The 22,652-nt window shown below is 45.2% G+C and overlaps 1 protein-coding gene across 1 annotated transcript in view; it reads left to right on the forward strand.

Annotated features, from left to right (window-relative positions):
• LOC8033994 (oligoribonuclease, mitochondrial) overlaps window positions 1–22,652 on the forward strand; it is a 38,300-nt gene that overhangs the window by 10,354 nt on the left and 5,294 nt on the right. Inside the window, exons 3-5 of the mRNA XM_029980734.3 lie at window positions 2,040–2,117; window positions 14,954–15,174; window positions 22,240–22,296. Coding sequence (XP_029836594.2) covers window positions 2,040–2,117; window positions 14,954–15,174; window positions 22,240–22,296 — 356 coding nt within the window. The remainder of the gene's footprint in view (window positions 1–2,039; window positions 2,118–14,953; window positions 15,175–22,239; window positions 22,297–22,652) is intronic.

A 22,652-nucleotide genomic window follows, 5' to 3' on the forward strand; every position in this document is an offset into this window, starting at 1 on the left:
TTAAGAACGACATCTGGGACGACGTTAAGAACGACATCTAGGACGACGTTAAAAACGACATCTGGGACGACGTTAAGAACGACATCTAGGACGACGTTAAAAACGACATCTGGGACGACGTTAAGAACGACATCTAGGACGACGTTAAAAACGACATCTGGGACGACGTTAAGAACGACATCTAGGACGACGTTAAGAACGACATCTGGGACGACGTTAAGAACGACATCTAGGACGACGTTAAAAACGACATCTGGGACGACGTTAAGAACGACATCTAGGACGACGTTAAAAACGACATCTGGGACGACGTTAAGAACGACATCTAGGACGACGTTAAAAACGACATCTGGGACGACGTTAAGAACGACATCTAGGACGACGTTAAAAACGACATCTGGGACGACGTTAAGAACGACATCTAGGACGACGTTAAAAACGACATCTGGGACGACCTCAAAAACGACCTCCAGGGACAAGGGCGACAAGGATTTAGCGGGGAGTTTCCTTGCTAAATTTAGCGGAAAAATTGACGTCACGACTTATGCATAAATTTAGTTTCCCCGCTAAATTTGGCGATGTGCAACGATAAACGCATTCATAGGTAATTATCCCTGTGGTTCCTGCAAATTTGCATCGACCATCAATTTGCTGCCCTGTAATTTTAATTTTTTAATGCGAAAGCCTTATTGTCCCATCGAGCGAAAAATCATCGAAAAAGCCGATAAAAATATGATTGAGCGGCACGCGCCAATCAATAGGCGACCCTACTTGTCTCATTACCTTGGCGTCGTCCTTTCGGTCGTCCTAGAAGTCGACCTCACTTGTACGTGAAAAACAAGCGGCGGCGGTGTCGTGCCCAAAAGATGGCCATATAAATACGCCATCAAGCGTCATCACGTGATGTCATCAACCGTCATCAGCGTGATGTCACAACCGAAGCGCCGTGTGCAAAAGGTGCGCTTCGGACTTCATCTGTGCTCGTCGTGTGCTTCGTGCGATGGACTGTGAGGTACCGCGTCTACATTTTGGGCCTCGACATTGGCAGCCGCGTCTACATCTACGGCGGCTTCCGCAGGCAAACATGGCCGCCGACGTAAATGCGCGTCGTTCTCGACATCGTCTTGGACGTCGTCCTAGACGCCGTTCTAGACGTTGTCTTTAAAGTCGTCCTAGAAGTCATCCTATACGTCGTCCTAGGCGTCGTCCTTGAGGTCGTCCGAGAGGTCGGCGTCGTCCTAGACGCCGTCCCTGACGTCGACGTCGGCCTAGAGGTCGTCCTAGACGCCGTACTTGGCGTCGAGCTCTAGGACGTCGTCCTCGACGGCGTCCTAAACTTTATTACATTATTCGAAAACCTTTCTCCGGCGGGACTATAATGCTTTCGCCTTCCTACACCCCCGTAAGCAGTCTTAAGTATACTCCTGTAATTTTTCTTTTGTACATCATTGGTGTGGTAAATTCTTCCGTTACTTGGGGAGAAGCTTATGTGGCGATGCCGAAGCAAAATGTTTTCAATCAGTCAATTAATTAATCAATCTTTTATTTGCACAAAAGAGAAAGGAGGAACACAGGGTGCGTGCACGGCTAGCAGATAGGTCTATAGACGCTTTACAGCAGCTGTGCATGGGCGCCGCCATAACCGCCCTTCAGTTTTTGTTTTCGCTTATATGTTTCACTCTGCTCCATAATTACCTCAGGAGGACAGGTTACTGGCATTTTAGATACGACGGTGTCTTTTTTCTCAGCATTTGCCTTTGTGGAGGCTCGCCAAAGCCCGCTTCAGTGGTTTGATATCTTGGTAAGACAATAGAAGGTCGGCAATGGCGTCTGTAGTCTGGCGCGTGTGTAAAGCGTCTATAACCGGTATAGAGGGGCGCCTACTAGCCAAGCTCCCGAGCACACAAGAAAATACAATTAAATCATCGGTGCTCACGATGAGCAGACGTACGTGTGTTCATGTACCTTCTTTTGCTGCCGCAAGAAGTTGCCCCACGAGTGTGGAAGGCAACTAACCAGGTCGTTTCCTGTTTTTTCAGGGTATCGACATCGCTATTCATCAGCCTGACGAAGTCCTTGAAGGCATGAATGACTGGTGCAAGGAACATCATGGCAAGGTTGGTATGCTTGGCTTGACGTGATTGCCACGGTAGAGGCAGTGAGCCAGTTTCATCTTACCCTTATCTCGACAATGGGTATAGGCATTAAGCGCAAGGCTACTTGGTATTTTATGGTGTCTTTGTCTGCTTAGGCGCGTGGCATTCTGGGAGTACGACATTAATTTCCAGAAGTGGGAAAAGAGGTGGACGTCTTTATGGACAAATAGTGCTTGTTTTGTTGACAACATTTTGGTGGACAGCATGTAGAAGTGGAAGAATGTTCGATGTGATGGTCTGAGTATTGCGTTATTTCAGGGGTGGAAGCGCTGCGCCAATTGCGCCACCCTGCGCCAATTCACTTCCCTGCGCCAGCCTGCTCCTAAACGCCAATTTCAACTTTTTTTTTTTTTTTTGTGTTTTTTTTTTAATTTTGCGGAAAACGGTTGGCCACGGGCCACCATGAGGTGTGTACTTTTGCTTAGGTGTCACTGCGGGTGACTCGTACCAACTCGACTGGGGCTCCGAACCATGTCTAACCTCAGGGCGAGGCGTCGATTTTAGTTCATCGAGAGTGCGATGTCGTTTTTTACTACAAAGAGTTTATATACGAACACATCGGTTTGGTTTCGGGCATAGTTGGTTGGCGCGGTTGGAGCGCGCATGCAGTTGCCCGTGGTCCCGATCTGCCGTGATCGTGGGAGTTCGTGCCTCGGCACCGGTGGGCTACCTTGGCCATTAACATGAGCAGAAGTAAGTGGTCTTTACTAGCTTTACCTGTTATTTTGTAGCCTACCATATTTGGACGCTTAGCCGTGAAGAATCGCGAGCACAGGCACATGCGTTCTCGAGCTCAATTTGTCTTGTCAAAACGAAACCAAAACCATCATTGTGTGCGCGAATGTGCACGCTGTCGTGTGTTGTCTACCGCCGTCAAACCACTGGCGAAAACAATACCCGCGATCTTAAGCGAGTTGGTTAATTGGCAGTGCTACACACTTTTTTGTTTCTTTCCTTTAGCGTGGAGGTGTGGGGGTTACATCAGAAATGCCGTACAACACTCCCGCGCTGCCGATTCCTGTCAAGAATGCACCTTAACTTGCTATAGCCACTCTACTCGTATAAGTTTCTGGTTGGGGGGGGGGGGGGGGGGGGGTAGGGTAGAGAGAAGTTGGTGGGCTTTTTGTCACGTAAGATGGGAGCCTGCCCCGCAGGGATCAGCGCCTGATCAGCTACATCTCATTTTCAGTCTCGTTCAAACTGTCTTCTCTTAAAGCACTTCTACTGAGTGCACAAGAACTCATAAGCAAGGGTGAGGCAGTTAAGGACATGGACAAGGTGGGGAGTGGACACCTCCTGCTAAGAGATGTGAACTCTGAACTGCCCAAAGTACTCGAGCGCATAAAAGAAATTGACTCTGCTCTTCAAACTGTGAAAAAAAAGGTGAACTTCAGTTGTATCTAAATTACACAGATTCAGCTTAGTCACAACCCTTTTTTTTTGAACATGGAGCCTGTGGGCTCTTCTAGTCAGTGTTTATGCTGCAAATGTATTAGTGGCTGTGATATTTTTAAGACAATATATTTTTCCATCCAAAGTAATTAGATATAGCTTTGTATGTTAACTTGGGTGTAGGGATTACTGTATTTTATGAACAGGGATTAAGAACATTTGTATTTAATGAAAACAGGTCAGCAAGGACTGCTTTATTCTGAAACATGTTGTGGTACCTTAGTTTTTTTTATGGAGACACGCAATGCACAGCATTTTATGGAGTACATAAGGTTGCGTTGCTCTTCTAGTCGATGCTTAAAGCTGCATATGTACGAGTGACTGTGGTAGTCTAAAGATATAAAATACACATTTTATTTTGTATCTGAATTTTTGTCAAATGTCAGTAGCCTTGTATTTTGTTACTAAACTTGATATAGGGCTTTTTAAGTAGTGATTGAACATGTGTATTCTTTATTAAACAAAAAGTGTAGTCAGCGAAGGTAGTTTATCTGACACCTTGCAGTGGTTTAGTTTTCTGGATACATGTTTACAATTGGTCTATTAAGTAGACGGTTTTGTACTGGCGTGGCTCAAGTTAGGCTTTTATTGTCGGGGCCTCCCATATAAAGTCTATCATGACTCTGCCTGCTGCCGGAATGGTTCTCAAAGCCTTTCCTTTGCATAAATTACCAATATTCCATATTTCAATGCAATAGAAATAGAAAAATGTGTATGTATGTTGCTTGAAAATTATTCTGGGATGTGCATGCATATATTTTTGCTACATTTTCACATTTAGAAACAACAAATCACTTTTAGACATTTGTTTGACCTCCGTGACCTGCTCCAAAACCTACTTCTACGGCTACAAAACTTATTTTTGCTGCTCCCGAGCTGCTCTAAAGCGAGCGTTTTACTGCTCCAAAACTGCTCCAAAGTGGGACTTTTGCTGCTCCCAGCCCTGATACAAAAGGCTCTAGCCCGCTTCCACCCCTGTTATTTTGAATTTAGCATGCATGTTATACAAACAGGAGTGATGCATAAAAGGGCCATTTTCGCTATACACCAGTGCGAATTGGTGGCGTGCGCGAACTACAGGGGGCGCTTCTCCAGCTATCATCATCATCGTCATCGTTTATGACGTAGCGTGTAGGGGGGACCGAGCGGACGGCGGAGATTCCTTGGTTCATCAGCTCACCTCATGCTTTGCTCGGATGTTATACTTTGTAGTGTAACATTTTGTCATATCTAGAAGACGCGTAGTCGTGTATAAGCAAGCACTTGATGCTGAAGTGTCTGAGTTCCAGAATGGTGTTATACTCTTCTCTATCTGAATATACAGCGCTTCACCCCAGTACAGCACTTACCATGTTGACTAGGGTGAACATTTTTTTCATTTGAACGAGGGGAAACCGAGAAAGAAATGGCTCATCAAGTTGAAAATTGGAAACCAAGTTTGACAACCACTCGCGTGTGTAGTATCAATACTTCAATGACAACGACTGCGTGTACCCGCTGGGTTCACAGTGTTCTGTGAGTTGATTTCTGTTTGCATGCTTCAAACAAGTGAACAAATGTCCTCGAAACAACTGGTTGGCTCCCGGAGTTGCTTCAACTAAAGTCCTCCTATTCGGCCGTTCGATGGAAAAATGCGAAAACCTTTTCTACGATCAAAATCTGTAAGATTTAATAAGTCGTAATGACACTTAAGTGCCCAAAAACGGAGTTATACACCTGCTATAGATTACTGCCGTTTGTGCGTGTGTTTTTTGCGAACCCCAAGAATTGTTCAAAATGTGTAAGGCAATTTCCAGCGACAGCTTCAATCCTTGGCGAAAATTGTAAAAAACAAATTGACCAACAGCCCTAGTTTCGTTGAGACAAGCCCGGAAACTTATGAAGCTATGGAAATTTTAGCTTTTCCTTCAAGCATAAGTCGCAGTGTTGTAATCCGCTTTGCCGCACATTGGACGCAGAAGAAAAAAGAGCGCCACTGCAAAAAAGGAATGTATATTACTGTGACTTGTTTGCACGGTGCCGTACGAGTTCTCGCCAGTGACTATCGAATCACACTTGGACGAAAGCGTCCTAATCGGCATCACCCATTATCCAAAACAAAGGTGCGCGGCGCCACGCAACACAACAGCGTACGGGTGCACAGCTAAAATGACGGCACGTCCTACACTCCGGTAACTGCACAGTAAAGTTTTCTATACAGATCCAACAGAACAAAAATCGAAACGCCGTAACGCTCGCCGCCCAAGCTGTCATATGTAAAGCTCCCGGCTTGATTTTGCACATCTTAAAGATTGTGTTTATTAAACGTTGCTTAAAGACGCTGTACTTCAGTAGGAAAAACAAAAAACTCCTAAAACGTCATACACTTGAAAAAAAAAAAAAAAAAGACTGCAGTTATCAGTCGGCATAGGTCCGAACCAGGAATGGGCAAAATACATGCAAATATGTGTCGAAATACAAATACAAAATACTTCGTCAAAAATGTATTTAACTACAAATCTAATTACATATCCAAAAAAGCATTTAATTACAAGAAACAAATACAACCAAATGTATTTGGTCTCCCTCCAAATACGTTTTCAAATACATTCCTCTAAATTCGGGTCAGCGACTTCAGGCCCATCTGCAACAGGTTTCTGGGTATCTCATTTTAATTTTGCGTCGCACACTCGGGAGTTAGTGTGCGAGGCTCTAGTAACATAATAGAAATATAATCACAAAAAAATGTAATCAGCTTGGACGTAATAGCTGAAAAAAGTACAGAGCTCCAAGCAGCTTTTTTTGTCGATTACATTTTGGTATAGACCAGCAAAAAACCGAGACGACCGAGACGCGCAGCACTAGCTAGAGAATTTGTTATTGTTGCAACTCACACCAGTTACGAAAATCTGGGCGACCTTCGCGTTTAGAATGTTCCAGGCAAAAATATGGGTGGAAATCAGGCTGGAAAGCATCACAAGTTGTCACAGGCACTTATTTAGCCAGTCTGCCTGTGAACGTCGATTTCGTCATTATTCTTGCCTTGGACTAGCACCGTAATCACAAAGTGACTAAACGCTTGTGCTTGATTGAGAGACACTGCATTCGCTGCAGAACGTAGTTTTCTTTCTGCTCTGGACAGTGACAATAAATTTGAGGGCCGTATTTTAGCCCACAAAATTGTATTTAATTACAATTGTATTTGAAATACCCACGTCTTAGTATTTAAATACACACGTCAAATACATTGCCCAATTTGTACTTAAATACAAATGCAAAATACACAAAGTATTTGGAATACGTATTTCAAATACTTGTATTTGAAATACTGCCCATCCCTGGTCCGAACTAACATGACCATTCCGTGCGATTACCTGGCGCGTCATCTGGTCGAATCACAGCCGTACGTCACAGGAGAGAGCCCCCTAAACTTTGTCTCACCTTAGTATGGAGTTAAAGCGCGAGCTAGTCGCTTTGAATGAAGCCGCGGCGGCTGCACGAGCGCTCGTGCAGCAGGTGCTCTAGTCAAGGCAGTCAAGGCTGACCGCTCGCGCTAGCACAGCCTTCGCGGTTAGTCCATGCTAGGGTGAGACGAAGTATAGCTGGCACCACCGAAGCATCTCGTCGCCAGTCGTACATTGTACAGAAAAGCAAGTTATGCTTTTCTCTTCTAAGAAATATTGGTTTAGTTCAAAAATTAGTTTTCAACTTCACACTTTTTTCCGATGCGTGTTGTGATAAAAAAAATCTCCGGCGTCCAGTAAACAGCTGCCCGTAGAAAAACAAAAACAAAAAAAAAAACAAAAAAACATTGAGTAATTTGGTTGGAAGAGTTGAAACATCGAAACTTCCAGAAATCACTGCATTACTTCGATGAACCCTGCAGCAGCATGGGAAACGCCTAAGATACTTAAGTGCCACCCTGTGAGAGTCACAAAAACTCCACCTTCACATCAATTCTGGTAACAAAAGTACTATTTTCGTGGACTAGCACGCCCTCATCTTCACAAATTGAAGGTTGAATTTTGATACCCTTTTCCGAAGTGCATTTCATTCGCCTGTCTCGGGATCTCGTAGACTTAAAGAGGAAATTTAACAATCAGCAGTGGCCTTTTTATGCCTCCATTAGCGCGGCGGCTCCTGCCCAGGGAGACTAGACACCTCATTGATGCGCAGCTGAAAAAGCGAACTGTGTTCTTTGCACCGAAAAACGCACTCTGCATCGCCGAAAGCTCGGACTCCGCCCAAATGTAGCTCCAACGCTTCAGATTGGCTGCAGAAGTTTCAGAAGTTTGATTCGGAAGCTAAAGTGGCATCTCAATGTTTGCGATTCGACAATGCAGGCTAGCGGGGCCCGCGAACATATGAAGATTAGCATCTATTCCCCAATACGAGAGCATTTTACTTTTCCTAGTAGATATTGAAAAGTTGTTTATAATTTAAAATAAAACGACGCACAACAAACCTTTCTGAATCCTCCCCAAAATAACTCCAAACTCGTCACACATGAAGTGCAATCATGGTCCAGAAGCCTGGAGTGGCAAAGGACGGGCTTTCATGGAACACCAACCTTCTCTCCTTTCATTTTGTCCCTCTCTCGTAGTCTCATATATGGTTAAACGCAGAATGTATTATGCATGGGGCACGTTTTGGCCTTTGGAGCGTTGTGCACGTTACAAAAAAGCGTCAACCCCCCTCCCTCCCCCCCCCCCCCCCCCGACCCAAACATAGTTGGGCGATATCATGAATTGCCGCGTGCGTGGCCGAGTGGGCGGCACGCGTGTCCTCCGCGCGGATGAACCGAGTTCGAATCCCTCTGTTCACTTTCCATTTTACCTTCCGTTGCTTCGCGGGAAAGTTCCAGTGCATTATCATTAATTACTGCGTCTTCTAGATTAGAACCTTCGTGAGCACAAACTGTGTATAAAAGCAGTCGTAGTACGCTGCACTAGAGTGCCTTCATGAAGGCAATCTGCGCTGCACAAGGTCAATCTTCCACTTGCGCTTGATCCCACTGCCTCGCCGGCATCGGACGCCCGCGACGCCCGTAATATTGTACTTTTATTTTCGCGCAAGTTCGCTGCATTAGTCATTTCGTTTTCTCAGATATTAATCGTTTCTTCACTCGTCATCCGTAACAATATTCCTCAGTCTGTATATATGTTTGTGTGTACTACGTGCGAACAGACGAAAGTAACGAACGTACAAGCATATCGCACATTCTGACTATATGTGAGTATATACAACGCATTCTGCGTAATTCTCACTTTAAACCTGAGATTAAAATACTTGCAAATTATTCTACACAGTGAAAAAACTAATATCTCCTTTTTGTACCCTATACCTAGGTTAGTGTGCAGCTCAGTCAGTCAGCTGACTGAGCCCAAGCTGCGGGCTCAGTCAGCCCACAGGTTGGGCATTCAAGAGACGATACGATGACCGTGGTTTCGTAAAGCTTTAATCGATTTGCAATATAATTTTGTTTATAAAGTTGCACGGTCCGTACAAATCGTCTGGTATAAATAGGGTTCCGCGTTTTCGGTTTCCATTTTCTAAATTCGGCGTACTTTTTTCGGTGTTTATTTCAAAATTGAATTTTCGGTTTTTTTCGGCGTATATATATGCCCAAAAAGTTTATCGGCTTTTTTTGGTGAATATAAAATTAACACCAACGGACACCGGATCAGATCATCCTTGTACGTAGCTCTGATATTTGTGATCACTCAAAGAATAACGGCACAGATACATTGAAAGGGAAATGGACACTTTATTTGGCAAATGTGTGCAACTGTAAAAGAAACAAGAAAAAAAATACAGAAGTACAAACAAGTCAGATATGAAGCCTAATCCCCAAAGATATGAAACTTCACCTTCTGTACATCAGGATTATAAGATCTTATTATAGTACACGCACATGTACTTTCCCAGGTTCTCCTCCTTGATCCGCACTCTTTCTTTCCAGTTAGTATGACCCTGAGTTTCGAGAATGCACTCTCAACGCTAAAACTGGACACTGGCAGGCTGAGGAGATGAACCGCTGCCTAAGCCGAAATCGGACAATCAACGGATTGTGACCGCCAAAAGAGACACGGTGCGACGTTTCGAGGCACAACACAACATGCAGAGCTAGCATCAAGTCAGTCTTCCTTACAACGAGTTTGAAAACACGTTCGTGCATGGCGAAGTCATGGGGCATTTCGGAATTCACGTTCCGATCGATGATGCGCACATTAAACCAAAACGTTTTGATGCCATTCGTGTATCCCATTCATCCGGACACGTTTCGATAGACACTGCCGTTCCACTTTTTCGCCACGGCTCTGCGGTGCGACTGACCTCTTCCGGTTAAAACTAAATTAAAAAAAAAAAAAAATGGATTCGACGAACTTTTATCGGTTTTTATGGGTTTAAATCGAAAATGCCGAACCTAAACACTGACCTTTTTCGGTTAAAACCGAATTTCCGAAAATGAATTCGGCGTACTTTTATCGGTTTTTATCGGTTTAAACCGAAAATTCCGAACTCTAGGTATAAAGTACGATACCTGCGTGAGTGAGTAAGAAAAATGGCGAGCCAACTGTATCCGCCGTATCGCGCCGAGATAGCTTCACGGTACGAAAAGTGGAGATATGTCGTGCTTGTGCAGCCATAGTTGCGAGATGTAAACTGCCTACTTGCTACACCGTCCCGACCACTGATCTCAATGACAATTGCTGGATCGCGCTTCCCCGCTTGTTCGCTGCAGCGCGAGTGAAGCCACCGGACGGCCATCTTGCTCGGGTAGTTTTGCTAGTCTTTTGCCGCGGTTTGCCAGCGTGCTATCCTACTCGTTCGTCGTCATTTGCCGAAGAAGCTTTTTAAGATTGTGTAGGTTTCTTGCCGTTGTGAACACGTGGAAAAGTTTACGAAAGCGCAGTGTCGCAGGAAAAAGGCACAAGTCGTCGAGAGCAAGTTTCGCCGGTCTCTTGGCGGAGTCAAAGCTCCCTTGGCACGCCGAAGTGCTGTCTCTGTGCCTTCACACGCTTGGATACCGACCAAGAATCGACGCCGTGTGGATGTGTTTTGCGAGTGCAATGTGCGTGAAGCCGTATGTGCCTCTCGATCAGCGTCTTACTTTACTCTGACGACTGTATACTTGCGGCCCTCGCGGTTCAGAAACGAGCTTAATCCAGCGTCCACTAGCGACAGAAGAGGGGGGGGGGGGGGGGGGGGGGGGGGGGAAGGTAGGTCTTTTTTTTGTCCTTAGACGATTTACAGAATACCGTGCACAACAGCTCCTCATCACTGATCGGTGCTGGCTCATTATCAACTTACTTAATTGTACTTGACGTTTCAGCGCACACGACCATATCGGCCGCTCTTCAAACTGATTTCCATTCTCGCCGTCTTGCACTTTTGCTTTCGAAAACCCTACTTGCTCCACAGCGTTGCTCTATTCGTGCTCCTGCGTAATTCATTAGAGTAGGTTTGGAACATAGCCATAGTTAATAGTACACAAGAGCACGTACAAATCCCCCCCCCCCCCCCTTTTTTTAAAATCAATAGCAACTCACCGAAACAGCTGGACGATTCAGAACTCCGTGGCCGATATATGAATAATCTAAAGACATCTACGCGCGAGACATTTTCAGAACTTTGGTGCGGCGTCGATTCTTGATCGGTATCCAAGCGTGCGAACGCACAGAAACGCAGCACTTCGGCGTGCCAAGGAAGCTTTGATCCCGCCGCGAGACCCGTGAAACTTGCTTTTGACGAGTTGTGCCTTTTCCCTGCGAACTGCGCTTTCGTAAAAATTTCCGCGTGTTCACAACCGCAAGTCACCCTGGTACACAGAGTCTTGAAAAGCTTCTCCGGCGAATGACGACGAACGAGTAGAAAAAGGCTAGCAAAACTACCCGAGCAGGATGGCCGTCCAGTGGCTTCACTTGCGGGAGCGGGAAGCGCGATCCAGCAATTGTCATTGAGATCAGTGGTCCCAACACACTCTGAAATTGACGCACAAAAGTAATGACAACTGAGTCGGTTGCAGAAAAGAGGAACGTATCATCGATGTGTTATGAAATGCTCCCTAGTATTTCCTTCGCAGGACAACTGATGACATACCGCTACGCAATAGACCCTTTCCGAGATTCAGTGCCGTCAGGTGGCTGAAATGGCGATTTATCTTTTGCCGTACTAATGGCGACATTGAACCTGTAGCCTGCTGTATTTGATCGGGCACCGTCACTTTCGCAGGTCAACAGCAAACGAGAATGTGCTTTTCACTGTGCAGTTCCTTCTCGGCCATTTCTTTCAGTGTCGATGGCCACAGAGATGCAAACAGTCAGAATGAAGCGCCAACCCAGATAGGACGCCTTCATATGTGGACCATTTTCGTGCACTCTCGTCCCCAGCGACCTAGTAGGCGTATCCGGTATGGGTGACGAAAATATAACAAAACGCTTCCACCAGTAAAAAGTATATATATATACATACATACATACAGAGAGAGAGAGAGAGGGGGAGGCAAAACGAGAATGTATGCCGGTTACACTTATATTATAAATGTCTTTTATTGGCGTGGCGACGGGGAAAAAAAAAGGTTTTCGCCCATACTGGAAGTGACGACAATTCAACATGGCGGCGCCCTTGTGAAAAGGGTTTATACATCAAGGGGCTTTGAAGTCGATTCTGTGCTACTAACAGATTGACTAAGCCCGAGTTATAGAAATGAACGCTTACGCAGCTCTTGCATTCAATTCCTGCTTTGCAACGTGCTAACGTCTCGAATGTGCCTCGAATCCTCAGCTTAGGAGTACCTTCAACATGTCTTTTCATCGGTAAACAGAAGGCCGCCATTAGTACGGAAATAGCAATATACCCTTTTCAGATGATGATGATGATGATAGTGATCAAAGTGACCAGACTGAATTTTGGAAAAGGTATAATCCAACGTTTGATTACGCTGGTGCGTACGTGGAAATTTAGTGCACCACAAATATGCAGACTTGAGAACAAAACACGTCTTACCCCGCGTAAATCCGTTTAAAATCAGATAGTGACATCCCTATACCTTGCACGCCCGTGAGTCAAAGGGTTCGTGGCCGTCTTAAGGTACCTCATAAATCGTTTTCCTAATGTATCGAGCTAAACTTCTGTACGGGGACTGAAATTCGAAGATTGAGCGTGAATTAAGAGCGTGAATTCGCTACCTGCGGTGTCCGCTAACGAAAGGCGTCTGATGAACGTGTCGAGAGGTATAAGAACAAGACTGGGATGCCAAGGTGTTTGATATTACGGAGAAACTGGAAAGATCAGTCAATCTGGCTCTCCTCACAATCATTTTTTTTTTCAATGAAACTTTACGATAGAGATTCCCAGCGTCGTACTGGAAGTTCGGCAGAAATTAAACCTGACTTATAGGAAAGTGTCTTATATTTCGTTTTATTATGTTTTATCAAGTGCAGCATTTAGTTCCATGTTCGTGTAAGGCTACAATATGTATGGGCCTGGAACTAATTTAAGCTGACCGTAAATCGATGACCGAAAACGACTTTGCTTAGCGACTGGCATAAACATCTTCATTTGATGGAAATTATTTCGCGTACCTGAGCCTCGCATGCGGGAATGTTTGCATGCTCTACGAAAAGATCCGCAGCGTAGAATGCGATCCTATTCGCGACTCCAGCGACCTATAGGGGGCGCCCCCACCAAACAAACATGGCGGCTGAGTCCAGGTCGCGGCGGCTCGGCCGGGCCGCCTGAACAGGTGGCGCGTTCAATTTAACAGATTTTATTTTGTTTAATGCCCAATTTTATAGGTATTTGAACTGAGACGGTTAAGTGTAGCCGGTGCAGATAAACTTGCAAGCATAGTTCTGTTTTGCCGGTGTTTTTTTGTCCTTTTCGTGTCAAACTTTCGTTTCGGAGATTTCGTTCAAAACCGAAACTATGGGCTCCGGAGAGACGGTAATATACTAATCAGTTTTGATCATCTAAGGAAAGCGGCGATGACTATAGAATTGTTCCACAGAGAGCAACTTTACAGCTAACTCGCATGCCTCGACCATGCGACTTATCTGTCCGCGAAATCGAGCTTTTGTGCGTATCCGCGTTTACAAAACAGCTCCAGTCTGCTCGGCCAACAACACAGGCTGCAGGAAAATTACGAAAATTAAGCAACCGCTTCTTGAGCCAAGGACCATGTTAACTCTCCGGCGCCCCACTAAGCAGCTGATACTCGTATTTCAATTCAGGTTTTAGTAGCAATCAAGAAGTCATTTTGACGAGCGGGTTATTACGTACTATGTCCCACTAAAGCGATATTAGTATATTCTTCGGGTTGAAATATGAGCTTAGTTGACTAGCTATAAGGTGAACTGCTGGATAAAAGTATAGTTGACAGACAGAGAGATACTACGAAACTCAGCCATATAGTTCTAGCCGGCAGCACGAAGACAAACTGAAGAGAGTCTTCATCGGAAATTCACGCAGAACCTCTCTGCATTGAACTTTGCTTCGAATCCTGAACGGAGAAAATGAGTATTTTTTTGTGGCCGGTCAACCTGAGCATTGTAAACGGATATTGCTGTTGGATTTGACGGGGGTATAATCTAAATATTGGGAGGCGCAATAGATCAAAATGCCGTGACAGCTTCTTACGTCGCGAAACTCGTCCCCCACTTTTTGAAAACGGATAATTTCCCTCATTAATCGTATGCAGCGAGCAGGTTTTCCCAAATCAAGTAATTGCGAAATCAGCCCAACTCCTTCAGTGTGGTCCAGAGGCTTTTTCGGCGAAAAGCAGCCAAGATGAATAGCCAACGCACAGACCGGCGTGGGTGGCTCAAACTTGAAGCCAACCGAACGCAACCAAACTCAAGAAAAACAGCTATCGAACCTTCCCATTCATTTGACTGCAGCATTGGTGTTTCCTCCAGTATCAGTTACCAAGCAGTCGTCACTTTGAATGTGATTCGAGACAGACAAGAAATCAAAACGTTTTCCCGTGATTCCTCCCCATCCAAGAAATCGAAAGCACGCGACCGTGTGCTGTGGAGTAAACGGGCTTTCAAACACGTAATAGAAGAAAAGAATGTACTGAGGCTTTACCACGCTAACGAACACTCAGGCAAACTCTAGAAATATTCGGACCTTCGTCAAATTACATCGTTCGCCACCGCGCCGACAACACGTCTCCGCGAAAGCCATCAGAGACGCGGAGGGGCGCGGAGCGACCTGGACCGGCTGGTTCCCGGTTTTCCCGCTTGGCGGCGTCCGTTTTGCTGGAGTCGCGAATAGCCTGCATGTTGCGCGGAAGTCCAAGCGCGTCGCGGGGAAGGCATGGAGCGAGCGACGAAAAATGCGCACGCCCCCGTTGCTCCCAGTCGGGGCTGACGCAGGCGTGCCGTGAGAGCAGCGTGAACGTGGAAGAGGCGGAGCAGCGGGTGCTCTCCCTGGTGAGCCAGCTGGTTCCTCCGGGGAAGTGCCACCTGGCGGGGAACACCGTCTACATGGACCGGCTGTTCCTGGCCCGCTACATGCCCGAGCTGAACTCTTACCTGCACTACCGCATCGTGGACGTGAGCACCGTCAAGGAACTCTGCAGGTTCGTTCCGCTGCGCCTGCGTTTGCTCAGGGGACGTGGGCTAGGTGATGCTCCTTGGTGGCATCGGAGATGAGCAGCCGACAATGTGCGCTCGTTCGTATAGCAGTCACTCTCGGCCGCCCGTAGCTTAATGACTATTTCGTCTTGTTCTCCGGTACTATGGCGTATTCAATATTGCAAAGTTTTTAGTCACTGACCGTTTAAGAAACGCTGGACGAGGCACCATAAAGACACATTTCATAATAGACGACTTCGTGTAAATATTAACGCGGTTTCGAGTGGGTCACGCCGATCTGCATGGAAACTCCGAGAAGAAGGTGCCCTGTAATTATTTTCTTCTTAATTTTAATCCGATAGCATTATTAAGTTACTACTCAAGATTTTCAGCTACGTGTAATCTGGCCTTCTGATGCGCAGTAGATCATTTCAGCTGACTGTGCTTGCACCCCATTGCACCGACCGTATGCGGAGCGGCACTACGCACTCGTTCATGTTCCGCGCTTGTCCTTGTCCCCTTCTTCGTGTTCGTCTTCTGTGTTTGCGCATGCAAGTTTACGCAGCACTCTTTCACATTCGCACCCTCTTTGAAAGACCCGACCCTTGACGTCATCCTCGACGTCGTCCCAGAGGTCGTCCTTGAGGTCGTCCTTGAGGTCGTCTTAAAGGTCGTTCTAGATGTCGTCTTTGACGTCAACCTCTAGGACGTCGGCCTAGACGACGTCAGGGACGGCGTCTAGGGAGACGTCCTAGAGGACGACGTTAAGTACGAAGTCTAGGACGACCTTCAGGACGACCTCTAGCGTGACGTCAAGGACGACAAAGATTTTGTGCGGAGTTTCCCGTTAAATTTAGCAGAAAAAATTGACGTCACAACCTATGCCCTAGCTCAGTTTCCCCGCTAAATTTGCGCCGTGTGCAACGATAAATGCTATCGCAGTCATAGATAATGACCAACGTGGTTCCTACAAATTTGCCTCGACCATCAATATACTGGCCTGTAACTTTTTCAATTTTTTATGTCCTTTACAACGACGATGTTTATAAATGCCTTGTGCATTTATAATCATGGGACCTCGCGTAGCAGTTAAACATTGTAGTAGATGCGTTTTCCAAGGGACTTGATAGGCTAATGTAGGCAAACTGAAACTCTTCTTGAAAAAAAAAAAAAAACAAGTTAGAAGTGAACTCTTGCGTATTTGTTTATCCGTGAATCTAAATATGACATTCGTTTTCCCCGAAGATGTAAACTAAACTCAAGAAAACACAAAAAAACCTCCGATTAGTCCTGACGTCATTCTAGGATCTTTGAGCCGCCAAGCGCGTGTCGCTCGTGCAGGCAGCGCGTTCAATTGCAAGCTTCCAGGTATATTCCTCCGCAGTGACGCCAGGGGGGCTATGTTGCGCTTTTTGCACTCCCAGGAGACTAGGGAGAGGGAAGTGACGTCAACGACACAGCAAACGCAGATTGGGTGTTGATTTTGTTTTCTTCTGTCAGCATCCAATCTCCGTTTGCTGTATCCTTGACGTCACTTCCTTCTCCCTAGTCTCCTGGGAGTCCAAAAAGCGCAACATAGCACCCCTGTCGTGACCTCTATTTCTGACCTATTTGAAAATAGCAAGACTGCGCGTGCACAGCTCTGACAGGCGCTGAAGGTGCGCGAGAACAGGGATTCCGGAAACTCCTAGTATGACGTCACGCCCCAGAAAGGCGGGGCTTCAGCGGTACTTTAAAAATTAATTTCTACAGCCTCCGAGCACCAAATTGAAAAACAATCTCGATAGTCGTGATCGTGGAGGCCAAATGAAGACGATTTTGGTGTTTTTGCTCAAATACAAAACCGCTTCAGTTTCCCTCTCAAGCAGTGCTGCTCGAGAGCACGTGGAACGAAAGCGTGCGTTGCAGATATAAAACCACAACCCCGGCACGCTGCCGAGTAAATAGAGAGCTTTAGTAGAGCATTCCAATAAATCCGATAACCATACCCGATAACGATATCACGCATGAGCAGAGGCGAGGGCGGAGTATCGAGTATAGTTATCGGAGATATCGGAACGATATACTAAAGCTCCCTAATGGGGAGTTTTCTTATATCGTTTACTCCCACTCGCAACGCTATCCGCAACCCTCTACGAAATCCGGAATACATAATTAAACAGCGCACAAGGAGAGGGACAGAAAAGGAAGACAGAACAGGCAAGCGCTGACTCGCAACTGACGATTTACTATGAAAAGGAGAAGGAAGAAAACTACACACATGAACATATTTCGGAAAAGAGAAAGATGTGAAAAAGCTAATAAATTAAATAAAATTACACCTAAAATAATTATAGCTGAAAAGGAAAACAAAATAAAATGAAAATCAATCTCTCAAAGTCCTAGGCATGTCCAATGCCGGCACTCCGAAGCCTTGACCATACACCTATTTGTGCGCAGCTGCCCCCATAAACTCATACTCGCTGTCTTGTAGTGTTAATGATGGCTGGCTCACACATTTGGATTCGAGCTTTCTTATCCAAAAGGCTTCCACTATTTCTCTTGTTGTTTTTTCTTTATGGGAAGCTAGAACAGTTGTTGCACAAAAATCTGGATCACATCCACAGGTTCTGCAGTGGATGGCTAGGTGGCTTCCAGTGGTGGTTTGAAGAGACTGTTTATGTTCCCTCAAGCGGTCGTTGAGGCAACGCCCAGTCTGTCCGACATAGGTTTTCCCGCAGGACAGAGGAAGACTTTAGACCTAGGCCCTAAATTTTCCGTGGAACCCACCTTACAGCCACCTGCTTTACTAACCTTGGCAAGGAAGGTAGCCTTCAAAGTTCCAGAAGCAGATCGTCCCCGATGCATCTCAGAATGTGTGAACATCATCAAAAGCTCCATCAAGAAAGGAAGACAGCCCATTCAAGTCAGACCCGTGGTCAGATATTTAGGGCAAAACTCCCAGAAACTTCTGCTCTCAGATAAAGAAGGGGGCTTCGTCGTCATGCCCGAGGGTATGTACAATGAAAAGGCTAACGCTGCTGTAATGAAAAATTTCAAGCCTGTAGACATAGTACTGAAAAAGATCAAGGAAAGAGCATATGCCACCTGTCAAAAGCTAAGTCTCAATCAGCTGGCGGTAAAAATAAAGAAAGCTGAGGGCTTGCACCTGGATATATTTTTTAGTGCAAAAACCCACAAAGATGCATGTCCCTTCAGGGCCATTGTATCAGAAAGGGGTACTTGGCAGAAACAGATCGCCCTCTATCTCCAGACTCACCTCTCTAGCCTCAACATAGTTGACCCGTTCCTCATACACAACTCCGAGGAGGTAATTGATTTTTTGAAGAGTGACACCAATCAGAAGAGAGGAGCCTTCAGCGTAGACGTGGTGGACCTGTATTACTCCATTCCACAGGATGCTCTCCTGGCTTCAGTCAAATCAACTATTGAACAATCAGGAGAAATCAAGTTTCAGAATTCGAGTGGTACTTCAACGGAAAGCTTCATGGAGCTACTAGACTTTTATCTGAAAGCCTTGTTTGTAAAATGGCAAGATTCTTCATACCTACAGCGGTCTGGAGTGTGCATTGGGTCATGTGTTGCTCCCATCTTAAGCGACATCTTTCTGGGAGGCGTAGACATGATCCTCGCACCGCTTTTGAGCACTATGTCTATTATAAAAGTCTTCAGGTACGTTGATGACTTTCTTATTATCCTCCAAGAAGAACAAACAGAAGACTTAATAGATACAATCCTGAGTGTTTTCTCCAGAAGCGGTAAAGGTCTGAGTTTTACGTATGAACAACCTATTCTAAATGTGCTGCAGTTCCTGGACCTATCTATAAAAATCTCAGATCACCACATTTGTTGGTCCTACCTACCACGCTCCAAAAAAGAAATTCTTAATTACCAATCTGCCCATTCAAAATTAATAAAAAGAGGGATAGCCAGTTCGTGCATGTATTCAGCTTTGAAAAAATCCTGTCACCACACCATCGAACAGAGTTTCAGCACTCAAGTAAACAAACTCTCAAGATCCGGCTTTCCATCAGCCATGTTAAGTGAAGTTGCGGGCACTCTGATACAAACCTGTAAAGGATCGACCAAAAGAAAAAAGAGCAAAGACCTTACCAATATCCGACCACTAGTTATACCATACATCCACAAGACGTCGCACAACTTAAAAAATGTTGCCAATAGATACAACGTGCCCATGGTGTTTTCAGCCCCAAACAAACTGGGTAGAATTTGCACGCTTGTGGACAAGAACAATGACAGCAGGGCTTGCTGCATGAAAAACCACAAGGTGCACTTTGTGTCTTGCATTCTACAAGTGGTTTACCATCTTCCTCTGTCCTGCGGGAAAACCTATGTCGGACAGACTGGGCGTTGCCTCAACGACCGCTTGAGGGAACATAAACAGTCTCTTCAAACCACCACTGGAAGCCACCTAGCCATCCACTGCAGAACCTGTGGATGTGATCCAGATTTTTGTGCAACAACTGTTCTAGCTTCCCATAAAGAAAAAACAACAAGAGAAATAGTGGAAGCCTTTTGGATAAGAAAGCTCGAATCCAAATGTGTGAGCCAGCCATCATTAACACTACAAGACAGCGAGTATGAGTTTATGGGGGCAGCTGCGCACAAATAGGTGTATGGTCAAGGCTTCGGAGTGCCGGCACTGGACATGCCTAGGACTTTGAGAGATTGATTTTCATTTTATTTTGTTTTCCTTTTCAGCTATAATTATTTTAGGTGTAATTTTATTTAATTTATTAGCTTTTTCACATCTTTCTCTTTTCCGATATATGTTCATGTGTGTAGTTTTCTTCCTTCTCCTTTTCATAGTAAATCGTCAGTTGCGAGTCAGCGCTTGCCTGTTCTGTCTTCCTTTTCTGTCCCTCTCCTTGTGCGCTGTTTAATTATGTATAGCAACCACCAACTAGCCCAAGTATCCACCATTTTGAAATCCGGAACTCTGCAGACGAGGCCAGCGGCGCGTACGTGCAGTAGCGGCTTTTTCGTTGCGGAAGGCGTAGCGGAAAGGTGTGGATTACGGCCTACGAAAACTCCCTAATAGAAAGTTTGACTGGTTCGTTTTTGCGCTCCGTTAACGATAGCCGCTAACGATGCGATGTGTGCGCAAAGACGCCGGCGGGGTATCGTTATCGGAGTCATCAAAACGATCTACTAAAGCTGTCCATTGACAAGCTGGCCGAAATGACAACGTCACTCTTCTGCGCATGTTTGTGGACAGGGCTTGCGGCACTTCTTTTTTTATCCGCCCTGCTTTGAAATTAGGTAGCAAAAACGCAAAGTCGGAATAAATAGGGAGTTTTCGTAGATAATTTCTTCCGTCCCGCAACCCCCTCCGTAACCCGCAATGATATTCGGAACTGTATAGTCGAGGCCAGCGGCGCACATGGCGGTTTCTTCGTTGCGGAGAGCGCAGCGGAGTAATGAAAACGATCTACGATAAGTCTGTAATGTCTTAAATCCCGGTACATTTTCGGAATTTTTTTTAATTGGTCGTTTTTTCATAAAACGTGCTTTCAAAACGGCAAGTTTTATCGAGACTTATTTTTCAGTGAATTAAAACATTTAGCAGATTTGAGTTCATTGGCCTGGTAATTGTGACGGTCATCCTCCCCTATAATGTTCGTCAAGCTCGATATACACTCACTGCGGGGTCTATGTAACGTTCACGCCTCTTTTCAAATTAAATCTGTCTAATTTAAAAAAATTTCCCCAAATTTTTTGTTTTTAATTGCAAAAGTAGATTACGGATTGCCGAACGCTTATTCTCCGCCAAAAGGTAGCGCTAGAGGTACAAACCAAATTCCAATTTTCAGCACGGATTGATATTTCACAAAAATTTTTATAGATGAAGTTTCTGAAAATTTCAATGGGAAAATCGGGCTCATTTTATCATTGAAATTTTCAAAAATCTCATAACTTTTGAATGAAATATCGGTTCGCGTTGAAACTTTGGCATCTAATTCGGACCTCCAGCGCCGCTACTTTTGAGCGGATAATGAGCGTTCGGACATTTCGTAGTTTACTTTTGCGGTGAAAAAACCCTGTAAATGTTTTTCGGCGCCACCCTTACGCACTGTACAGTGCATTCTAATAATCGTCTTCTGCGCGCTGCCATTTGAATGCGATATCGTTAAGGAGCTCATATCGCAGAAAAGCCGGTCTCGGTGGCGTGATGCGAAAATCCTGATTGGTCAGTAGGGTCATGACGTCACAGTCACATGACATTGCACGGGAATATCCAACAACCCACAACGCTTACGTGAAACCTGACGTCACACGTGGAATGAATGTGATTAAGAAACATGTCATGGGCAATGCGAATTCAAGGTAGCCGCATGTCTCAAATGAATTCACTTTATAAAGTAGTTCCTTTGCCTTACAGAAAAATTTTCATAATTTTAGACGACCCTTCAGTTGCGAGCCAAACGCTCTACTTACCAAGCCATGTCCGCCGCACTTCCTGGTCACTAGCAGGAAGAGCACAAAAAGCGAATGAGAATGCGATGAAGTTTTTGTCTACTGGGTTGTGGAATGCGTTCTGAGCATGCGCACTAGCTCTCTTCTGTGGGAATTTCAAACGCCGCGCATGCTTCCAGAGCCCAGTGACTCGGCGTTTTTGGCCTGTGTGATAAGCGCTGGAAAGGCATATTCACACAACAACCACGGGGAAACCCTAATCTCAGACCACTTTTCTTTGAACCTTGATGCACGAGTCCTCAAGGAACAAAGGAAAAAAAAATATTGGTACTGCTGTTCTGATATGTTTTACATTTGATGTGTTGTACTTCTTACATGTGTAGGGTTCGAGCCTTTAACGGTGTTAATAAAATCACCAAAAAATATTGTGTGAACCAAGTGACAGTTCTGTGGACGATTGGTTGTCTCCGAATGCGTTTCATGAGTACCGCTATTCCTCAACCTTTCTTCAAACTGAGGGCGGCCAATTTAGCAGCTATCATATGCAGTGATTCTTCAATTGAAACGTGCCATATTTCTTCAATCTTAGTAAGTGTGCTGAGTTTCTTACTTGTTTCTTTGCTTACTTGCAGACGCTGGTACCCGAAGGAATACTGGGATGCTCTGAACACAAAAACAGGATCCCACAGGTATGCACTACGTACTACACTGGGCACTTGGGATGTACCGATTGTCTGTCAGAAATTACATGCAAATAACACCTGCAATATTTTTTGGACGCCTAACCCATGGCACAGACACGGCGTGGTCTCATTTAAACTCTGGTTTGTGTCTGAAGGCACTAAGTATGGCACATGTGTCATGTCACGTAAGTAATTTGTATCGGGGCTACGAAGAATATTACGTAGACGTTCTTGAAGAGGGATATATATATATACTGCATTGCATATTAATCAGAAATCGACTAGCTTAACATTGTAACCAAAATAGTACAGCTAGAAGAAAAATAAAAACAAGTCATTCCTAATTGAGTGCACAAACGAGT

The sequence above is a fragment of the Ixodes scapularis genome, unplaced genomic scaffold (genome assembly GCF_016920785.2).
Source record: "Ixodes scapularis isolate PalLabHiFi unplaced genomic scaffold, ASM1692078v2 PGA_scaffold0__279_contigs__length_252992795, whole genome shotgun sequence".
NCBI lineage: Eukaryota > Metazoa > Arthropoda > Arachnida > Ixodida > Ixodidae > Ixodes > Ixodes scapularis.